The sequence below is a fragment of the Oncorhynchus gorbuscha genome, linkage group LG01, assembly GCF_021184085.1.
Source record: "Oncorhynchus gorbuscha isolate QuinsamMale2020 ecotype Even-year linkage group LG01, OgorEven_v1.0, whole genome shotgun sequence".
Taxonomy (NCBI): domain Eukaryota; kingdom Metazoa; phylum Chordata; class Actinopteri; order Salmoniformes; family Salmonidae; genus Oncorhynchus; species Oncorhynchus gorbuscha.
Genome location: NC_060173.1, coordinates 48483067 through 48505396, shown reverse-complemented (window position 1 = coordinate 48505396; position 22330 = coordinate 48483067). Strand labels below are relative to the sequence as shown.

The following is a 22330-nucleotide window of genomic DNA, read 5'->3' as shown; positions in this document are numbered from 1 at the left end:
TAATAAGCGATAAAATTCATCGGGAGGCGATGTAAATTCTATAGCTGTCCCGTCTCGAAAAGATGTCTGAAGAGCGCTCGACCAAAACATCCGGTCGGAGACCGGAGGGAATCGGTTCCCTTGATTCAGTTTGACCAAGAATCAAAGCTGAATCAAATGACAAGACTCTAGGCATCGTGTGGAAGCTGTAGGCACTGAAACCTCGGTCTCGTGTAATTCGGTTCACTTTGAACAATTCCTGGAAGTGGCGCATGGATATTTATTTCCATTTTCAGTGATCAGATTTTCTTGCACTTTTCGATGAAACGCACGTTCTGTTATAGTCACAGCCGTGATTTAACCAGTTTTATAAACGTCCGAGTGTTTTCTATCCACACATACTAATCATATGCATATACTATATTCCTGGCCTGAGTAGCAGGGCGCTGAAATGTTGCGCGATTTTTAACAGAATGTTCGAAAAAGTAGAGGGTCGACTGAAGAGATTAAAGAACGACCAGGGATCCTCGACCTGATGGGATGAGGTCAATATCCTTCCAGGATACCCGGGCCAGGTCGATTTAGAAAGGCCTATTCGCAGAAGTGTTTTAGGGAGTGTTTGACAGTGATGAGGGGTGGTCATTTGACCGTGGATGCAGGCAATGAGGCAGTGATCGCTGAGATCCTGATTTTTAAAACAGCAGAGGTCTATTTGGAGGGCAAGTTGGTTAGGATAATATCTATGAGGGTGCCCATGTTTATGGATTTGTTGTACCTGGTGGTTTCCTTGATAATTTGTGTGAGATTGAGGGCATCTAGTTTAGATTGTAGGACTGCTGGGGTGTGAAGCCTATCCCAGTTGAGGTTACCGAACAGAACGAACTCTGAAGATAGATGGGGGGCAATCAGTTCACATATGGTGTTCAGGGCATAGTTGGGAGCTGAGGGGTGTCTATAACAGGCGGCAACAGTGAGAGGCTTATTTCTGGAGAGATTCATTTTTTAAATTAGAAGCTCGAACTGTTTAGGCATAGACTTCGAAAGTATGAAAGAACTTTGCTAGCCATCTCTGCAGTAGATTGCAACTCCTCCCCCTTTGGCAGTTCTGTCTTGACTGAAAATGTTGTAGGTTGGTATGGAAACTTCAGGATTTTTGTTGGCCTTCCTAAACCAGGATTGAGACACGGCATCAGGGTTGTCAGGGTTGGTGGAGTGTGCTAAAGCAGTGAGTAAAACAAACTTAGGGAGGAGGCTTCTGATGTTAACATGCATGAAACCAAGGATGCATTCCTCTTTGAAATGAAGGTGAAATTCGATGGAATAGCATGACTTTTCAATGTTCAACAACCTGGTTACCCCGTCATTTGAGACCTGAGTTACGTTTTAAAGTCATCTGGCTTACAGTGCTGGCAAAAATGTTGATATTTCTCCACAACAACTGGATCATAGATCTGTATATAATCATGAGATGCAGGCGACAAGCTTAAGTCCAAAATAAGCCCATGACCGATTTATGATTTTTCAACACCGATACCGACTATTGGAGGACAAAAAAAGCCGATACCGATAAATCGGCCAATAAAAAATATATATATATTTTTTTTTAAAGATTTAAAATAAATAAATTAAAATAATTTAAAAAAGGAAGAAATGTATTTGTAATAATGACAATTGAAAACAATACTGAAAGAACACTTATTTTAACTTAATATAACACACCAATAAAGTTAATTTAGCCTCAAATAAATGAAACATGTTCAGTTTAGTTAAAATAATGCAAGTGTTAGAGAAGAAAGTTAAAGTGCAATATGTGCCATGTAAGAAAGCAAACGTTTAAGTTCCTTGCTCAGAACATGAAAACATATGGAAGCTGGTGGTTCCTTTTTTAACATGAGTCTTCAATATTTTAGATTGTAGTTATTATAGGAATTATAGGACTATTTCTCTCTATACCATTTGTATTTCATATACCTTTGACTATTGGATGTTCTTATAGGCACTTTAGTATTGCCAGTGCAACAATATAGCTTCCGTACGTACCTCTTCTCGCTCCTACCTGGGCTCGAACCAGGAACACAACGACAACAGCCACCCTTGAAGCAGCGTTACCCATGCAGAGCAAGGGGAACAACTATTCCGAGTCTCAGAGCGAGTGACGTTTGAAACGCTATTAGCACGCACCCAGCTAACTAGCCATTTCACATCACATTGTTACACCAGCCTAATCTTGGGAGTTGATAGGCTTGAAGTCATAAACAGCAGAGCTGCTGGCAAAATGCACAAAAGTGCTGTTTGAATGAATGTTATGAGCCTGCTGCTGCCTACCATCGCTCAGTCAGACTGTTCTATCAAATCATAGACTTAATTATAACATAATAACACACAGAAATGCGAGCCTTAGGTCATTAATATGGTCGTATCCAGAAACTATCATCTCTAAAACGTTTATTCTTTCAGTGAAATACGGAACCATTCCATATTTTATCTAACGGGTAGCATCCATCAGTCTAAATATTCATGTTACATTGCACAACCTTCAATGTTATTTCATAATTCTTGCAAATTAGTTCGCAATGAGCCAGGCGGCCCAAACTGTTGCATATACCCTGACTCTGCGTGCAATGAACGGAAAGAGAAGTGACACAATTTCATATGGTTAATATTGCCTGCTAACCTGGATTTCTTTTAGCTAAATATGCAGTTTAAAAAATATATACTTCTGTGTATTGATTTTAAGACAGGCATTGGTGTTTATGGTTAGGTACACGTTGGACGAACGACAGTCCTTTTTTTGCGAATGCGCACTGCTTCAATGAACGGAAAGAGAAGTGACACAATTTCATATGGTTAATATTGCCTGCTAACCTGGATTTCTTTTAGCTAAATATGCAGTTTAAAAAATATATACTTCTGTGTATTGATTTTAAGACAGGCATTGGTGTTTATGGTTAGGTACACGTTGGACGAACGACAGTCCTTTTTTTGCGAATGCGCACTGCTTCGATTATATGCAATGCAGGACATGCTAGATAAACTAGTAATATCATCAACCATGTGTAGTTATAACCAGTGATTATGATTGATTAAGTTCAATGCTAGCTAGCAACTTACCTTGGCTTCTTACTGCATTCTCGTAACAGGCGGGCTGCTCGTGAGGCAGGTAGTTAGAGCGGTGGACTAGTTAACCTTAAGGTTGCAAGATTGAATCCCTGAGCTGACAAGGTAAAAATCTGTCGTTCTGCCCCTGAACAAGGCAGTTAACACACCATTCCTAGGCCATCATTGAAAATAAGAATGTGTTCTTAACTGACTTGCCTAGTTAAATAAAGATTAAATAAAGGTGTAAAAAAAATAATAATAAAAAAAATCACCATCCAAAATGTCCGATTATGAAAACTTGAAATCGGCCCTAATTAATCAATTGGTCGACCTCTAGAAACGTATTGGGCTTATTTTGGACATATTTTAGTGAGAGTGGACCCTCTCGATTCGCTTCTTCCTCTCTGACTGGATCCACCTGCCCCGGGGCGGTACTATGTCTTGAAATCGCAATGAAATCTCCATATTGTGGTTAGCTTACAACCAGGAAATATAGATATATAGATTTCTATCCGGGAGATGCAGAAATTCTTGTATTTGCGTGTAGTGAGGAAATTATCTTTGTGTGACACATGTTAATAACATATTAATGGGCATATAAAGTGAAATAACAGAGATGAAATTTCCCTTTAATATTATTTGATCGCTTTTGTCATTGATGAGTGAAATAACAGCTGTGAAATTTCCCTTTAATATATAATGATCACTTTTGTCATGGTTGAGAGAATGCCAAGCTGTCATCAATGCAAGGGTGGCTATTTGAAGAATCTCGCCTACTCTGTGTCTCACAAAGACATGGATATGGTACTAATCAAACCAAAGTGTTTCTTGGCCCAAGCAATTCTCTTCTTATTATTGGTGTCCTTTAGCATTGGTTTCTTTGCAGCAATTCGATAATGAAGGCCTGATTCACGCAGTCTCCTCTGAACAGTTGATGTTGAGATGTGTCTGTTACTTAAACTCTGAAGTATTTATTTGGGATGCAATTTCTGAGACTGGTAACTCTAATGAACTTATGGTCTGCAACAGAGGTAACTCTGGGTCTTCGTTTCCTGTGGCGGTCCTCAACAGAGCCAGTTTCATCATAGATCTTGATGTTTTTTGCGACTGCACTTGATGACACTTTCAAATTACTTGAAATGTTCCATATTGACTGACCTTCATATCTTAAATTAATGATGGACTGTCATTTCTCTTTGTTTATTTGAGCTGTTCTTGCCATAATACCGACTTGGTATTTTACCAAATAGGGTTATTTTCTGTATACTACCCCTACTTTGTCACAACACAACTGATTGGCTCAAACGCATTAAGAAGGAAAGAAATTCCACAAAATAACTGTGAACAAGGCACACCTGTTAATTGAAATGCATTCCAGGTGACTACCTCATGAAGCTGATTGAGAGAATACCAAGAGTGTGCAAAGGTGTTATCAAGGCAAAGGGTGGCTACTTTGAAGAATCTAAAATATATTTAGTTTAACACTTATTTTGGTTACTACACAATTCTGTATCTGTTATATCATATTTTTGATGTCTTCACTATTATTCTACAATGTAGAACCTCATACTGCCTGAGTAATTGTCTCTGCTTGAACATGGACAGAGTTGTAAGCACTCCAATCTCTCCAACTTTTACAACTCAGAAATTATGCTTTTGATACTTACACTCAGTGTCCCTCCCTCCCCTTGCTTAATTTTTTGTATCTTCTTTCGCTCCCTCTCTCATTTCCAAGTCCCTTTCCTCTCTCGTCCACCTGTCGGAAATGGGAGACCAGCTTCTACACGTGCTGTAATCTTCTGTTTTGATCCCCACAATGCCCCTGTTGTCAACCCCAAACTCTTGAGGTTCCACAGTCCCCTCACTTACTATAGCATTCTCAATTCCACTCATGCATAATGGGAGAGCTCTATAATTGTGTGTGTGTGTGGGTGGGGGTAGTGGGCGGACTGAAATGGAAGATATTGTTCAACTGCATTGTCCACCTTGCACCTTGCCTAGTCACTCCAATAACGCACTCAGATTGGACTAGTTAGGAATTGTTGTGATTAGGTAGCTAAATTCTTTAGCAGGTCCTCTGTGGACCTCCTGTCATAATGAGATTGGCTCTGTGCCAGACCTTGGAGGTGAAAATAGAATGTATTTGTTGATGATAAAGGATTATGGATTGGATCCTTTTGCCGAGGTGTGCAATAAGATTGCCAATTGTAATAAGAGTCTTCAACTTCTCTGTCACAGTGAGGATCAATTGATTCAAACAGCCTCAGTGGACTGCTCTATCTAACATCTCATGTTCCATTTCTATCCAGCCAAGTCGCTGGTGCAATCTTCCTGTCCCCGTCTCTTCTTTCATTCTCATCTCCGGTTCTCTCCTCGTTGTTCTTTTTCGTGTTCTCACCTCTTGCTCTCCTCCCCTCTCCTTTCCAGTCTTTTTCTTTCTCTTCTACCTCAACTATCATCAGTTTCCTTTTCCCTCTCCTTTACTTCTCTGCCCCTTTTGCCTCGTCTCCTCCATTGCCTGCTGAGTCTAATTCTGCCTCTGGCTTTACCAATCAGCAACCATTAAAAGGAACCATCTCCCTCACATCACCTCAATCAAACATTCACTCTTTCCCTCTACCTTATCTTTTTCTTGCTGTGATCCTCTTCCTTCCCTAACTTCCTCTCTCACACCCCACATCTTGCTATTAATCATTCCTTCCCCAAGTTCCTCACATACTTTCCTCTTTTTTCACCTCCTTTCCTTTGTTTTTTATTTATTTATTTTTTACAAAACATCAACATACAAACGACAACATGCAGACACACACAAACATCACCACTGCCCAGACCCACCTATCATTCTCCGCCACATAGCCTCAAACTGTACCATTTTGTTTTTTTAGCCAGCGATTTGACTCTGTATGTTGGCAGCAGCCTCTCTGTTAGTGATGTTTAACAGTCTGATGGCCTTGAGATTGACACTGTTTTTCAGTTTCTCGGTCCCAGCTTTGATGCACCTGTACTGACCTCGCCTTCTGGATTATAGCAGCGTGAACAGGCAGTGGCTCGGGTGGTTGTTGTCCTTGGTGATCTTTTTGGACTTCCTGTGATATCGGGTGATGTAGGTGTCCTGGAGGGCAGGTAGTTTCAAATCAAAATCAAATCAAACTTTATTTGCCACATGCGCCGAATACAAGTGTAAACTTTACCATGAAATGCTTACTTACAAGCTCTTAACCAACAGTGCAGTTCAAGAAGAAGAACATATTTACCAAGTAGGCTAAAATAAAAAGTTATAATAAAAAGTAACACAATAAGAATAAAAATAACAAGGCTATATACAGGGGCCACCGGTCCCGAGTCAGTGTGCAGGGGTACAGGCTAGTTGAGGTAATCTGTACATGTAGGTGGGGGCAAAGTGACTATGAATAACAAAGATATAAAAGCGATAACAAACAAACAGTGAGTAGCAGCAGTGTACAAGGGGCAGGGGTGTCAATGTAAATTGTCCGTTTGCGATTTTTATGAATTGTTCAGCAGTCTAATGGCTTGGGGGTAAAAGCTTTTGAGGAGCCTTTTGGTCCTAGACTTGGCACACTGGTACTGCTTGCCGTGCGGTAGCAGAGAACTTTGGTGACTCTCTGACAATTTTCTGGACTTTCCTCTGACACTGCTTAATATATAGGTCCTGGATAGCGGGAAGCTTGGCCCCAGTGATGTACTGGTCAGATGCTGAGCAGTTGCCATACCAGATGGTGATGCAACTGATCAGGATGCTCTCGATGGTGCAGCTGTAGAACCTTTTGAGGATCTGGGGACCCATGCCAAATCTTTTCAGTCTCCTGAGGGGGAAAAAGGTTTTGACATGCCCTCTTCACGACTGTCTTGGTATGTTTGGACCATGATCGTTTGTTGGTGATGTGCATACCAAGGAACTTGAAACTCTCGACCCGCTACACTACAACCCCGTCAATGTTAATGGGGGCCTGTTCAGCCTGCCTTTTCCTGTAGTCCACGATCAGCTCCTTTGTCTTGCTCACATTGAGGGAGAGGTTGTTGTCCTGGCACCAAGATGCCAGTTCTCTGATTTCCTCCCTATAGGCTGTCTCATCGTTGTTGGTGATCAGGCCTACCACTGTTGTGTTGTCAGCAAACTTAATGATGGTATTGGACTCGTGGTTGGCCACGCAGTCGTGGGTGAACAAGGAATACAGGAGGGGACTAAGTACACACCCCTGAGGGGCCCCAGTGTTAAGGATCAGCGTGGCAGGTGTTGCCTACTCTTACCACAAGGGGGCGGCCCGTCAGGAAGTCCAGGATCCAGTTGCAGAGGGAGGTGTTTAGTCCCAGAGTCCTTACCTCAGTGATGAGCTTTGAGGGCGCTATGGTGTTGAACACGTGAATTGTAGTCAATGAACAGCATTCTCACATAGGTGTTCCTTTTTGTCCAGGTGAGAAAGGGCAGAGTGGATTGCGTCATCTGTGGATCTGTTGGAGCGGTATGCGAGTTGGAGTGGGTCTAGGGTGTCCGCGAGGATGCTGTTGATGTGAGCCATGACCAGCCTTTCAAAGCACATTTTGCCCCCAGTGATGCTTTGTGCAGACCACACTAACCTCTGGAGAGCCTTGCAGTTGAGGGCGGTGCAATTGCAGTACCAGGAGATGATCCAGCCCGACAGGATGCTCTTGACTGTGCATCTGTAAAGGTTTGAGTGTTTTAGATGACAAGCCAAATGTCTTCAGCCTCCTGAGGTTGAAGAGGCGCTGTTGCGCCTTATTCATCACACGGTCTCTGTGGGTGGACCATTTCAGTTTGTCTGTAATGTGTATGCCGAGGAACTTAAAACTTTCCACCTTCTCCACTGCTGTCCCGTCTGTGGATGGGGGTGGGGGGTTCATCTCCTTTGTTTTGTTTACATTGAGAGGTTTTTTTCTTGACACCACACTCCGAGGGCCCTCACTTCCTGTAGGCTGTCTCTTTGTTGTTGGTAATCAGGCCTACCACTGTAGAGCCGTCTGCAAACTTGATGACTGAGTTGGGTGAACAGGGAGTATAGGAGGGCTGAGAATGCACCCTTGGGGGCCCCAGTGTTCAGGATCAGTGGGGGTGGAGATGTTGTTTCCTACCTTCACCACCTGGGGGCGGCCCGTCAAAGTCTAGGACCCAGTTGCACAGGACGGGGTCGAGAACCAGGGTCTCGAGCTTAATGACGAGTTTGGAGGGTACTACAGTTGAAGTCAGAAGATTACATACACCTGAGCCAAATACATTTGAGGTCAGGGCTTTGTGATAGCCACTCCAATACCTTGACTTTGTTGTTCTTAAGCCATTTTGCCACAACTTTGAAAGTGTGCTTGGGGTCATTGTCCATTTGGAAGACCCATTTGAGACCAGGCTTTAACATCCTGACTGATGTCTTGAGATGTTGCTTCGATATATACACATCATTTTCCTCCTTCATGATGCCATCTATTTTGTGAAGTGCACCAGTCCCTCCTTCAGCAAAACACCCACACAACATGATGCTGCCACTCCCGTGTGTCACGATTGGGATGGTGTACTTTGGCTTGCAAGCCTCCCCTTTGTGAGTGGATGAACGTGGTAGGGTAGCCTACAGGAGGGGCTATTTGAATTGATTGTTTGACAATCAGATGAAAACAACGTCATGACTGGTTGTGTTTATGCCACATTAAAATCCTAGAGGAAAACCTGGTTCAGTCTGCTTTCCACCAGACACTTGAAGATTATTCACCCAACAGCAGGACACTAACCTAAAATACATGGCCAAATCTACATTGGAATTGATTTCCAAGAAGACCGTGAATGTTCCTGAGTGACCAAGTTACAGTTAACTTGAGTCTACTTGACCTCAATTACATTCTCACAGTATTCTGGATAGTAGCTCATTTCCCGCTTAAGGTCTTATTCGAGATAAGCTGTTTACATGCAACTTTGATATCCCACTCATGAGTATCCCTGTTTTCATGAATAAACACAATATTCCTAATTTAAGTTCATATGGGTTAAATGGAATATTAACTGACATCTGGACACTGACTTGTAGGCTTATAACCTCTCACATGTAGCCAAATATAATTTTAACTCTTGCAGAATAATGCATTTCTTTCAGTGAAATTATACAACATATGTTATATTTGTCTCAGAAATAGAAGTGGAGAAATAGGTTTTCTTTCTTGTGTTATCTTTGACACTGTTATGCAAGCAGACAGTATTTCAACCACATAAAATCTGCACCAATGACCAACTGAAGTCTTATCAGAAGCGTGTTTGATCGCTTTCTGAACTTTTCATTTCCATAAAACCTGTCAAACTGATGACATTTGGACATTTTGCCCAGGACCAATCATTCGACTGTTTTGTAGTTGTTTTCTTCCCAGTCCCTAAATGAAACAGACAACTTTACCAGTGTTAACTTGATTACTAATGCATTCATTCTATTGTTGTAAGAAATTTTTCTGGTGAGCACTACTTTATTTAGTCTTCTGGGTCAACAAGTTATGACAGAAGAGAACCTACATGTATCTATCTAACTATAGTTGGCAAACAAATGCTCTACCAAATGTCAGAAATTATAATATGGCCTATCAAATGTCGAAAAGTTATAAGCAGAAACCTGTCTAAATTGGGGGTGAATAACTTACTCCGTACTGGACCGTATAGTCTTGCTGGTATCAGCAAAATAAATTATTATGTGCAGAGTGCCTACTTTTTGACGTGATTTGTTTGACAATCAGATGACAACATCATCTCACAACACCCATGATAACTGAGCCCGTGCAGACGGCAAAAAACAGTAAATGGGATAAAAAATGTCAGCATATTATTTGGGTTTCTCATAACCGGGATACAAGATTTTTCGGTCTATTGTAAATGGGATATTATATTTTTTTAGGCATCAACTCAAAAACAGAATACTAGAGTATTCCAATTTAACTACGGGATATTGGTGACCTTTGCAAGGCATTGGAAAACCTCCCTGGTCTTTGTAGTTGAATCTGGGTTTGACATTACTGCATGTAAACGTGGTCAGTTTACATGCACAGTTTTCTCCCATCTCTGTACCCCACAAATACAATTATTTATAAGGTCCCCCCAGTCGAGCAGTGAATGTCAAACCCAGATTCAACTACAAAGACCAGGGAGGTTTTCCAATGCCTTGCAAAGAAGGTCACCTATTGGTAGATGGGTAAAACATTTAAAATGCAGACATTGAATATCCCTTTGCATAGTGAAGTTATTAATTACACTTTTTGGATTGTGTATCAATACACCCAGTCACTACAAATATACAGGCTTCCTTCCTAACTCAGTTGCTGGAGAGGAATAAAAACCACTCAGGGATTTAACTATCAGGTGGCTTTGAAACAGTTAGAGTTTAAGGTCTATACCAGTATCTCAATACTTGTTAGTATCGTTGCATGGAATCAAAACACAAAGCGGATTTAACTTCTTTAGAAAAACAGCCCGAATGTTGTAAACAAACATCATTATGTCACCATTCATTTTTCAAGTTATAGCACACAATAGTGTTTTTTAAAGGATCAATGACTTCGGTCTGCTTCGTGTTAAAAAAAAAAATCCATGGAAAAAATATTGAGATACTGATATCGTCACAACCTTACTTGCCATGCGGTGGAACTGATGTTGCCATGACGATGCTTGGCGATCTCATGCACTGAGTGGGGCGCAGTCAACACACTGTTACCAATAGAGGGGTGAAAAAGGAGAGGGTGTGTGTTAGACTGTAACACTGTCTTCCGCTAGGATAGAGGGAAACTGTTACCTCTGGTCCCCACAATATCCGTAAATAGCTGTGTGCACACATACAGGCGTGGCCTGCTGTCATCGCAGCATCTGTCTGTGTGTGTGTGTGTGTGTGTGTGTGTGTGTGTGTGTGTGTGTGTGTGTGTGTGTGTGTGTGTGTGTGTGTGTGTGTGTGTGTGTGTGTGTGTGTGTGTGTGTGTGTGTGTGTGTGTGTGTGTGTGTGTGTGTGTGTGTGTGTGTGTGTGTGTGTGTGTGTGTGTGTGTGTGTGTGTTCAGATCACAATAGAACACATTCATCTTTGCTGCTCTCAGACAGACAACACACAATTACTCAATTATTAAGTCCTGACTGTAGTGGAGCAGGTTCACCCACCATGCCCTACTGTGCTCTGAGACTAATGTAGATGAAGTGGAGAGAGAACCCAGAAGGAAGGCGGGCATGGAGCACACCGGCATCTGGCAAACACTGAAAACCCTGCATACTTATCACACTTTTCCGTACTACAGATGGACAGGTGTGTGTGTGTGTGTTGGCACAGGGTGAAGGTTATGGTTTCCTAGGGCGGATGTATTTTCTGTCTTCCTTGTCTGACACAGACTGGTCTGTCGCTAGAACAGTTCCGTACCACATATCAACACAACAATGCTTCCTCCTCATTCTTAACATACACTTATCAGTATATCTAATATCATAATCTATTCATATCTACCCTTGTCCCCTCTTGAGAAAATTAAGAGAATGTACACTGAGGACACCTGCTTAAGAACACCTGCTCTTTCCATGACAGACTGACCAGGTGAAGGCTACTGTATGATCCCTTATTGATGTCTGTGTAGATGAAGGGGAGGAGACAGAAAAGATAAGTTAAGAAATATTTTCATGTATTGAGACATGGATTGTGTATGTGTGCCATTCAGAGGGTGAATGGGCAAGACAAAAGGTGTAAGTGCCTTTTGAATGTGGTATGGTAGTAGGTACCAGGTGCACCGGCTTGTGTCAAGAAGTGCAACACTGCTGGGTTTAACATGCTCAACAGATTCCTGTGTGTATCAAGAATGGTCCACCACCCTAAGGACATCCAGCCAAGTTGACACAACTGTTTGAAGCATTGGAGTCAACATGGGCCAGCATCCCTGTGGAACGCTTTCAACACCTTGTAGGGTCCATGCCCTTGACCAATTGAGGCTGTTCTGGGGGGGAAAGGGGTGGGGGGGTAAACTCGGTGTGTAGTGATGGAGCAGGAGAGATTGCAGAGATGGATTGAGTGATCGTGAAATAGAGAGGCGAGGGAGGCATGAAAGCAGAGGTAAAGGGCAGGGGTTGGTAGGGGATTTACAGAATGGATGAGGTGAATGTGAGAGAAGAAAAAAGGCTTTGTTGAGAAAGGTGTAGAAAGGGTGAGAAAAATGTGTGGATAGAAAGATCGATAAATAGCTTTTGTACACTGAAAATGTACAACGTACAGAGATGGAGCAAGGCTGTAGGAGACGATGGGAAAGTGTGGAAATGGAGAGGAGAAATAGAGAGTGAATGAAAGGGATGGCTCTCCACAGTGGAAATTGCTTCTGGCGTCCTCTGATGTCACAAGTGCGCGCTCCATTAGCTCTCATAATGGCTCTCAGAAGGAGCGTGCAGCCGACTCCATTTGTGGAAAGAAGCATCAAACCAGTGGTGTCAAATGGCTAAATGCTGTTTTGAGGGAGGCACGCCAGATGCAACTTTGTCTTGGCAACATGGAGCTCTGCTAAGAGTGAGTAAATGCATGCCCAAGGTGACACAGGGAAAGGTTGTTATATCTGTTGCTAACACATGGTTCTTGCAGGTATGCCCGTTCAGTCTGGCAGCCATGGACAAACAGGTTGATATAAGAGCCTTTAATGCCCAGGAGATTAGCCTCGTTCTGCCACACACAACTTAGTATTTTCCACATGGAAAGGACCACTGGGCAATGCATTAGTGACTGACATTGAGCTGACTGACACACCTGGCTGTGTCTATTGATCTGCTACCCTGAGGGAATTGCTGGTTGCCAAACAAGCTTTTAATTGTTCTGAATCAAATCAAATCAAATTTATTTATATAGCCCTTCGTACATCAGCTGATATCTCAAAGTGCTGTACAGAAACCCAGCCTAAAACCCCAAACAGCAAGCAATGCAGGTGTAGAAGCACGGTGGCTAGGAAAAACTCCCTAGAAAGGCCAAAACCTAGGAAGAAACCTAGAGAGGAACCAGGCTATGTGGGGTGGCCAGTCCTCTTCTGGCTGTGCCGGGTGGAGATTATAACAGAACATGGCCAAGATGTTCAAATGTTCATAAATGACCAGCATGGTCGAATAATAATAAGGCAGAACAGTTGAAACTGGAGCAACAGCATGGCCAGGTGGACTGGGGACAGCAAGGAGTCATCATTTCAGGTAGTACTGGGGCATGGTCCTAGGGCTCAGGTCCTCCGAGAGAGAGAAAGAAAGAAGGAGAGAATTAGAGAACACACACGTAGATTCACACAGGACACCGAATAGGACAGGAGAAGTACTCCAGATATAACAAATTGACCCTAGCCCCCCCGACACAAACTACTGCAGCATAAATACTGGAGGCTGAGACAGGAGGGGTCAGGAGACACTGTGGCCCCATCCGAGGACACCCCCGGACAGGGCCAAACAGGAAGGATATAACCCCACCCACTTTGCCAAAGCACAGCCCCCACACCACTAGAGGGATATCTTCAACCACCAACTTACCATCCTGAGACAAGGCTGAGTATAGCCCACAAAGATCTCCGCCAAGGCACAACCCAAGGGGGGGGGGGGGGGGGCGCCAACCCAGACAGGATGACCACAACAGTGAATCAACCCACTCAGGTGACGCACCCCCTGCAGGGACGGCATGAGAGAGCCCCAGTAAGCCAGTGACTCAGCCCCTGTAATAGGGTTAGAGGCAGAGAATCCCAGTGGAAAGAGCGGAACCGGCCAGGCAGAGACAACAAGGGCGGTTCGTTGCTCCAGAGCCTTTCCGTTCACCTTCCCACTCCTGGGCCAGACTACACTCAATCATATGACCCACTGAAGAGATGAGTCTTCAGTAAAGACTTAAAGGTTGAGACCGAGTTTGCGTCTCTGACATGGGTAGGCAGACCGTTCCATAAAAATGGAGCTCTATAGGAGAAAGCCCTGCCTCCAGCTGCTTAGAAATTCTAGGGACAATTAGGAGGCCTGCGTCTTGTGACCGTAGCGTACGTGTAGGTATGTACGGCAGGACCAAATCAGAGAGATAGGTAGGAGCAAGCCCATGTAATGCTTTGTAGGTTAGCAGTAAAACCTGGAAATCAGCCCTTGCTTTGACAGGAAGCCAGTGTAGAGAGGCTAGCACTGGAGTAATATGATTAAAAAAATTGGTTCTAGTCAGGATTCTAGCAGCCGTATTTAGCACTAACTGAAGTTTATTTAGTGCTTTATCCGGGTAGCCGGAAAGTAGAGCATTGCAGTAGTCTAACCTAGAAGTGACAAAAGCATGGATTAATTTTTCTGCATCATTTTTGGACAGAAAGTTTCTGATTTTTGCAATATTACGTAGATGGAAAAAAGCTGTCCTCGAAATGGTCTTGATATGTTCTTCAAAAGAGAGATCAGGGTCCAGAGTAACGCCGAGGTCCTTCACAGTTTTATTTGAGACGACTGTACAACCATTAAGATTAATTGTCAGATTCAACAGAAGATCTCTTTGTTTCTTGGGACCTAGAACAAGCATCTCTGGTTTGTCCGAGTTTAATAGTAGAAAGTTTGCAGCCATCCACTTCCTTATGTCTGAAACACATGCTTCTAGCGAGGGCAATTTTGGGGCTTCACCATGTTTCATTGAAATGTACAGCTGTGTGTCATCCGCTTAGCAATGAAAGTTAACATTATGTTTTCGAATAACATCCCCAAGAGGTAAAATGTATAGTGAAAACAATAGTGGTCCTAAAACGGAACCTTGAGGAACACCGAAATTTACAGTTGATTTGTCAGAGGACAAACCATTCACAGAGACAAACTGATATCTTTCCGACAGATAAGATCTAAACCAGGCCAGAACATGTCCGTGTAGACCAATTTGGGTTTCCAATCTCTCCAAAATAATGTGGTGATCGATGGTATCAAAAGCAGCACTAAGGTCTAGGAGCACGAGGACAGATGCAGAGCCTCGGTCCGATGTCATTTACCACCTTCACAAGTGCCGTCTCAGTGCTATGATGGGGTCTAAAACCAGATTGAAGCATTTCGTATACATTGTTTGTCTTCAGGAAGGCAGTGAGTTGCTGCGCAACAGCCTTCTCTAAAAAAATTTAGAAGAATGGAAGATTCGATATAGGCCGATAGTTTTTTTATATTTTCTGGGTCAAGGTTTGGCTTTTTCAAGAGAGGCTTTATTACTGCCACTTTTTAGTGAGTTTGGTACACATCCAGTGGATAGAGAGCCGTTTATTATGTTCAACATAGGAGGGCCAAGCACAGGAAGCAGCTCTTTCAGTAGTTTAGTTGGAATAGGGTCCAGTATGCAGCTTGAAGGTTTAGAGACCATGATTCTTTTCATCATTGTGTCAAGAGATATAGTACTAAAACACCTGAGTGTCTCTCTTGATCCTAGGTCCTGGCAGAGTTGTGCAGACTCAGGACAACTGAGGTTTGGAGGAATACACAGGTTTAAAGAGGAGTCCGTAATTTGCCTTTTCTTTTCCTCAAAGAAGTTCATGAATTTATCGCTGCTAAAGTGAAAGTCATCCTCTCTTGGGGAATGCTGCTTTTTAGTTAGCTTTGCGACATGATCTGTGGAGTTTCTGAGGAGAGGAAGACTTTGGGATTCGAATACATTCACACACACACACACACACACACACACACACACACACACACACACACACACACACACACACACACACACACACACACACACACACACACACACACACACACACACACACACACACACACACACACACACACACACACACACACACACACACACACACACACACACACACACAGACTGACACCTCAGTGCACACCTCCCACCCCACTCTACACACATTCTCAGGTTCAGTGGAGATGAACATTGTACATTCCACTGGAAAATACACTACCAACCTGTTAAACCTTTTTCCTAGTCATGTAATCTGGAACACTATTCATCTGCCACCTGTATGTAATGCATGGTGATGAATTATGAGTCTTGATATGAACGTTCATAACGGATCACGGCTCCTAAACATTGTACTGTTATTATGCTTGTTTGTGTAACTCTTCACAGTTACGCCCTATTGACAGGTGATGCATCAATAACGGTTCCCACTGACAAATGTGTCCCGCCCTGAAATGGAGGTGACCTCCAAGAGAAGATCGATCGCTGTTACGTGAAATCTGCCTGTTGAGTTTCAGCTCAATTTATGGCTGTACCTCTCTTAGAGGCTTTGTCCAGAGAACAGTATCCCTTGGATTGACCTGTTCTGTCAGACTCTTATTTCTCAGTGAAGAGTGGCTGTTTGGTAGAGTGGTACCAATGAAGACAATGTCAGAGCACCTTGCTCCAGGGCTTTGTCACCCCATGTTAGACTCGAGTTGCAGTGCTTTGCGTCACACTTTTCTAGAGGCCACCCTATGGCCAAGTACTTTTTTTGGGCATGCACACACCCACTATTTTTTTCCCCTCTCTTTCTCTCTATCTCACGGACACACACACAAAAACACCCACTTTACAAAGAGCTAAGAGGCCAGGTGGATAAACATTGTCTTGATTTTCACACATTACCCTCTCCAATCGAAGAGGCTATCAACAATCAGGTTGCTAACAAAGTTGCCCCTTTTCAGTGCAGTGCTTTCATTTCAGCTGACTCACTTTTGTCAGAGCATTCCTATTGAAAATGAGGAGATAAGACTTGGAGCTAAATGGTTTTTAAAGACTAGGAATAACAATAACCACTCGTACATCTGCATTCCTCCAGCTTGCTAATAGCCACTCAGTTGAAAGGCTAGACACACAAGTTGCTCATGTTGTGGAAAACCAATTTTGGAACAAGGCTCCTCACACTGGGGCTGGAGGTGGGTGATAAGTCTCTGTCCACATTGTCTCAGTAAGAAACATCAATATTTATTTGATTTATGTTTTTGTAGCTTGCAGTCACAGTGCTACTGTCAATGGGAAGAAGACATACTGCCTCTGCCCTCATACATATGCAATGGCAGAGAAAGAGAAAGCTGCTATTTTTTATATTTTTTTGTTATGAAAACATGTTGGCAAAAAGCATTGCCTTAGGTTACCAATCATTAGAGAATCTCTGAATAAGACGGATGAAGACTGATGGTGTTTTTGAAATGGTTGCCTCTGTGTTTTGGGGGGTTCTCTTCTTGCAATGCTTTCTTCTGGGAAATAGTTCATTCCACTTATTGCCATGATATAGCGAAGTAGATGCATCATTCCATCAACACTCTGAATTGGTTGTCAAGCACCCAAAGCCTACCATGACTAAAAGGGAAACTGCAGAAAATACACAATAGTTCAATTCCATTCAAAAGCATTTCAAGCACTTGAAGTCTTGTCACAGAGTAGTACTACTCCACAAATGAATTGAATGTGCCAAACAGAAAATAAAGGAAGACGATGACAAGGATTTTTTTATTTTATTATTATTTTCCTTTCTGAATGAATGTATGCTCCTATTGTGCTTTTTTGAAGTCTCTACTACAAGGCCTACATGAGGGTGTTATAATAGCTAGAAATGACAGCTTATGTCAGTTTATAACAGCACTCTCTCTCTCTCTCTCTCTCTCTCTCTCTCTCTCTCTCTCTCTCTCTCTCTCTCTCTCTCTCTCTCTCTCTCTCTCTCTCTCTCTCTCTCTCTCTCTCTCTCTCTCTCAGCTGAATAAGCAGCAGCTGCAGGCGGTAAAGGATAATTTCCAGGCCTTCCTGAACGGGGACACACAGATGGTGGCGGACGAGGCCTTCTGCAACGCAGTGCGCAGCTACTATGAGGCAAGAGCTCACCCACTTCACTCGTGCCCCTAAAATGACTAGCTTCCATTGTGGTATGCTGTACTGCCTGGAGTCCAGTAAGGGTTGCAATTCTCCAAAATACCACACTTGTTTGCCAAGCAGTTGTTAATTTTAGCTGTACTGTCTAGCAGCTGTTCTTTAGAAGAAGGGCCTTACCTCTTGTGTTTTTCAATTTCGCATGACTCACCCATTCAACTTGTCAAAGAAAATCACAGGTGTCATTGGTGCAATCTCGATAAACAAGGCTTTTTCTCTCCCACTTAATCTCAGTTATGTGGCCACCCTCACTCTCACAGTCTGCCTGGACATGGAGAGGGTGAGAGGTCATTTCACTCATATGGGCAGTTTTGTAATTAGCGTTATTGCACGTGTCTGGTGAAAAAGATTAGAAATCGATCAGCTGATGCTAACCGTTTATGCGTGGGGGGGATTCTGAAGAGGAGGGTGCTCTCAAACATCTTTGTGCCCTCTTTCTCAATATGTCTATCACTTTTTCATTTCCTTTTGTCTACTACTATCTTTCCATCACTCTCTCCATCACTTTTTGCCATTTTCTTTCCTCTTTTTTTCCCCCTCTTTTGTAATAGTCTATTTGGGAGATTCTTCTCGAGACTAGAACAACAACAAAATACCTTGATTTTGGGGATTTTCACAAAATGTAATCAATAGAATGGTTATTTGGAGGAAGGATTGTTGACATACAGTGCCTTCCGAAAATATTCATACCCCTTGATTTATTCCACATTTTGTTAAAGCCTGAATTTGTCTCACCCATCTACACACAATACCCCATAATGACAAAGTGGAAACATGTTTTTCTTACATTTTTGAAAATGTATTAAAAAATATCTAATTTTACACAGGTATTCAGACACCTGAGTACATGCATGTTAGAATCACAGTGACTTGGAGTCCCATAGGGTGGCACACAATTGGCCCAGCGTTGTCCGGGTTAGGGGAGGGTTTGGCTGAGGGGCTTAACTTGGCTCATCGCGCTCTAGTGACTCCTTGTGGTGGGCCAGGCGCCTGCAGGCAGAGTTCGGTCGTCAGTTGAACAGTGTTTCCGCCGACACATTGGTGTGGCTGGCTTCCGGATTAAGGAGCGTGGTTTGGCGGGCCGTGTTTCGGGAAACGCGTGACTCAACCTTCGCCTCGAGCCCGTTAGGGATGAGACAAGATTGTAATTGGATATCACAAAATTGGGGAGAAAAAGGGGGGCAAATCTTTACTCCTGAGCCTATGTAGGCTTGCCATAACAAAGGGGTTAAATACTTATTGCCTCAACACATTTCAGCTTTTAATTTTGTCAAAATATAATTCCACTTTGACATTATGGTGTGTAGGCCAATGTCACAAAATCTCAATTTAATCCATTTTACATTCAGGGTGTAATACAACAAAGTCGAGGGGTGTGAATACTTTCTGAAGTGACTGTATATTTGACATTTGTATTTTAAGCATAATTGAGAAATAATTAATTGAAGTTGGAATATTTAAGACATTCTGGCCACGTTAGGGGAAGTTAATGTTTCATCTTGCTTTGTAGGTGCTACTAAGAAATAATTGGTGTCATATGAAGCTTTACCGCTTGCTGTGTAATATGTGAAGTGCTCTATCATAATTAGTCATAAGTCGCGCTAGCCAATTAGCACAGCACATGCACATTTTGTGAAAAATATTGATTGTCTATTTTGGAATTAAAACAGAATTCTCTAGAACAACATGTTTTCTAGCTAACCCAATTCGTTTGAATGTTCAAAGCCTCTGATGATAAGAAGATCCTTCAAAAGAAGTCATTGGCTAGCTAACAAGCTAGCTAATCAGCTGTTTTCGCTTGCTAGCTCACCCCTTTTTTCTCCCCAATTTCGTGGTATCCAATTGGTAGTTAGTCTTGTCTCATCGCTGCAACTCCCATACGGACTCGGGAGAGGCGAAGGCCGGGAGACGTGCGTCCTCCGAAACACAACCCAGCCAAGCGCACTGCTTCTTGACACAATGCCCACTTAACGTGAAAGCCAGCTGCAGCAATGTATCGGAGGAAACACAGTACACCTGGCGACCGTGTCAGCGTGCACTGCGCACAGCCCGCCACAGGAGTCCCTAGTCCGCGATGGGACAAGGACATCCCTGTCGGCCAAACCCTCCCCTAACCTGGACGACACTGGGCCAATTGTGCGCCACCCCATGGGTCTCCCAGTTGCGGCCGGCTGCGACAGAGCCTTGACTCGAACCCAGAATCTCTAGTGGAACAGCTAGCACTGCGATGCATTGCCTTAGACCACTGTGCCACTCAGGAGGCCCTCAAACTATTTCTTAAACACATTACCCAGCTAGCTAGCATATTGTATTGTACAACTTTTAAATGAGTAGCAATCAAGCTACAATTTATGCCAAATAACAGACATAATGTCTTCTACAGTAGCATGTTGTGACTTGCAGAACATATACAGCTCTGCACAAAAAACTTAACTTCAGGGGTCATTTTCTTTAAACAGCTGATCGGAGATATCTCCGGTGTAATTAGCTCTGCTGTGCTGAATTCTAACACTTGATACACATGTTATACATTGTTTTGAAGCCTAGAATATTCTCTTTTCAACCCTATATAGAGATCAAAATGTTTGTTGGGGTCAATACGACTGATTTATTATGGAGCAGGTCACATATGAGTAGGGTCTGTTTATTTTCTGGCCAAATGAATATTTCCTATTAAATGACAAGATAATTTATTTTTTTTAAAGCAAGTAAAGGGTTGTTCCTCATTTATTTGAATCTGAAATCAAACTACACGTAAACAGTTTCCTTTTTTGTTTTTAGTGTCTAAAGGAAATGTTGTATTTTCAATAATCAGTTCTGGTTCAATTAATATTCGGCTTCCTAACAACACAGAACATTTTAAATTGGTTGTTCTTAATGTTTTTGATCTGCATATGAAATCGAATAAACTGATAAATGTCATAGATTTGAGTTTCTCATTCCAATTATTGACAATCACTGTAGTCGGTCATGTGATGAGTTCAAATTGGCCGAGGTCAGTGAGACAGCCACTTCCACAACTTTTACAAATTACAACCTTATGCACTTTAACCTGTAGCCTATATGCATCTTGTTGCATTTTGCACACATCCATCCTATTCTGTCCATTACATGTAATGTCAATTGATTGGCTATGCTGCAAAATTAATCTAATCACGTGTGAGTCAAAGATGGACAATGTTGCGTAGATGACAAGGGAGATGTTTTGTGTGCTTAGGAACAAGGCACATAGCAAAGTACTGTCGGAATAAAGTAGTGTCATGTTGTGAGAAGTGTGGCAGACGTAACCACAAGGCCATATGTGAGTATGAGAGAGAGGAAAGGGCTAATGTTAACCTACCCACTGACGCAGGGATCTGTAACAGTATTGTTGAAATTACAGCACGGTTAGACAGCTACAGTATGGATAGCGATACCAGTCCAGAGAGTTTACTTTTATCCATCAAGATCTTTCATTCAATGACACTACCAGTTATAGGCCAAGAGATACTTAATCTCCATACATTTGGCTGACACGCCAAAACAGATCACATGTAACAGAGAAAGAGTTAGATTAAGCAACATCAAATGGTCTGTAGATATGGAGATGCTGGAAACGCCACAAGTGTGCACTTCAGTTATGAAGGTGGCAGGAGAAGAATTACACACAGAACGTGAGGATAAAGGTCTGCACCTAGCGGATACAGCCTTGAGTTGCATGGAGTCACCAGAATTGGGAATACTCATTGGAGGAGACATTACTGGAAAGTGTTGTCGGGAAAATCAACAGAATATGTGGATCACTAAGTGTACCTGAAAGTTTATTCGAATGGCTCATCCAAGGGACAGAGACCATAATGAACATGACAACGGACCCAACTGAAGTCGTAATCATGCACATAACAATTGGGGAGGAACAAACACTGTCTGACCAGTTAGTCATTTTGGGAAGTGGAGTCAGTAGGAATAGTAATGGAATTGGAAAAATAATGAGAATGCAGTACAGATCTTTGAAAACATGTGAAGTAATGGAGGTAGATATGAGGTAAGCTTACCATGGAACGAAGAAAATAGCGGCCTATCCTCCAACTATGGTACTGCAAGGAAACGTTTCGATAACCTTACAAGAAAGTTCCAATCCAACATACCACTGTATGTGAAGTCTAATGAAGTCAGGACATTGTGGAAATGGTGAATCCTAATTGCTACCATCTACATCACGTAGTCATGAAATAAAAAAAAGACAGACCCCTAACTCTGAATAGTATTCAATGCGTAATCACACGCTCACAGGAGTAAGTCACTGAATAATAGATTTTTTACATGCCCTAATCTGAACACCGATCTGATAAGTTTATTGCTAAAATTCATAGAACACAAGGTAGCATTTATGGCACATATCACTAAAGCCTTTAAAGAATGGTCCACCATCCAAAGGACA

At 42.5% G+C, this 22330-nt stretch overlaps 1 protein-coding gene across 1 annotated transcript in view; it reads left to right on the top strand.

The window, feature by feature from the left end:
* Positions 1-22330, top strand: part of LOC124039020 (calcium-dependent secretion activator 2-like) — a 247437-nt gene that overhangs the window by 26584 nt on the left and 198523 nt on the right. Inside the window, exon 2 of the mRNA XM_046354908.1 lies at positions 17740-17853. Within this exon, the coding sequence (XP_046210864.1) occupies positions 17740-17853 (114 nt within the window). The remainder of the gene's footprint in view (positions 1-17739; positions 17854-22330) is intronic.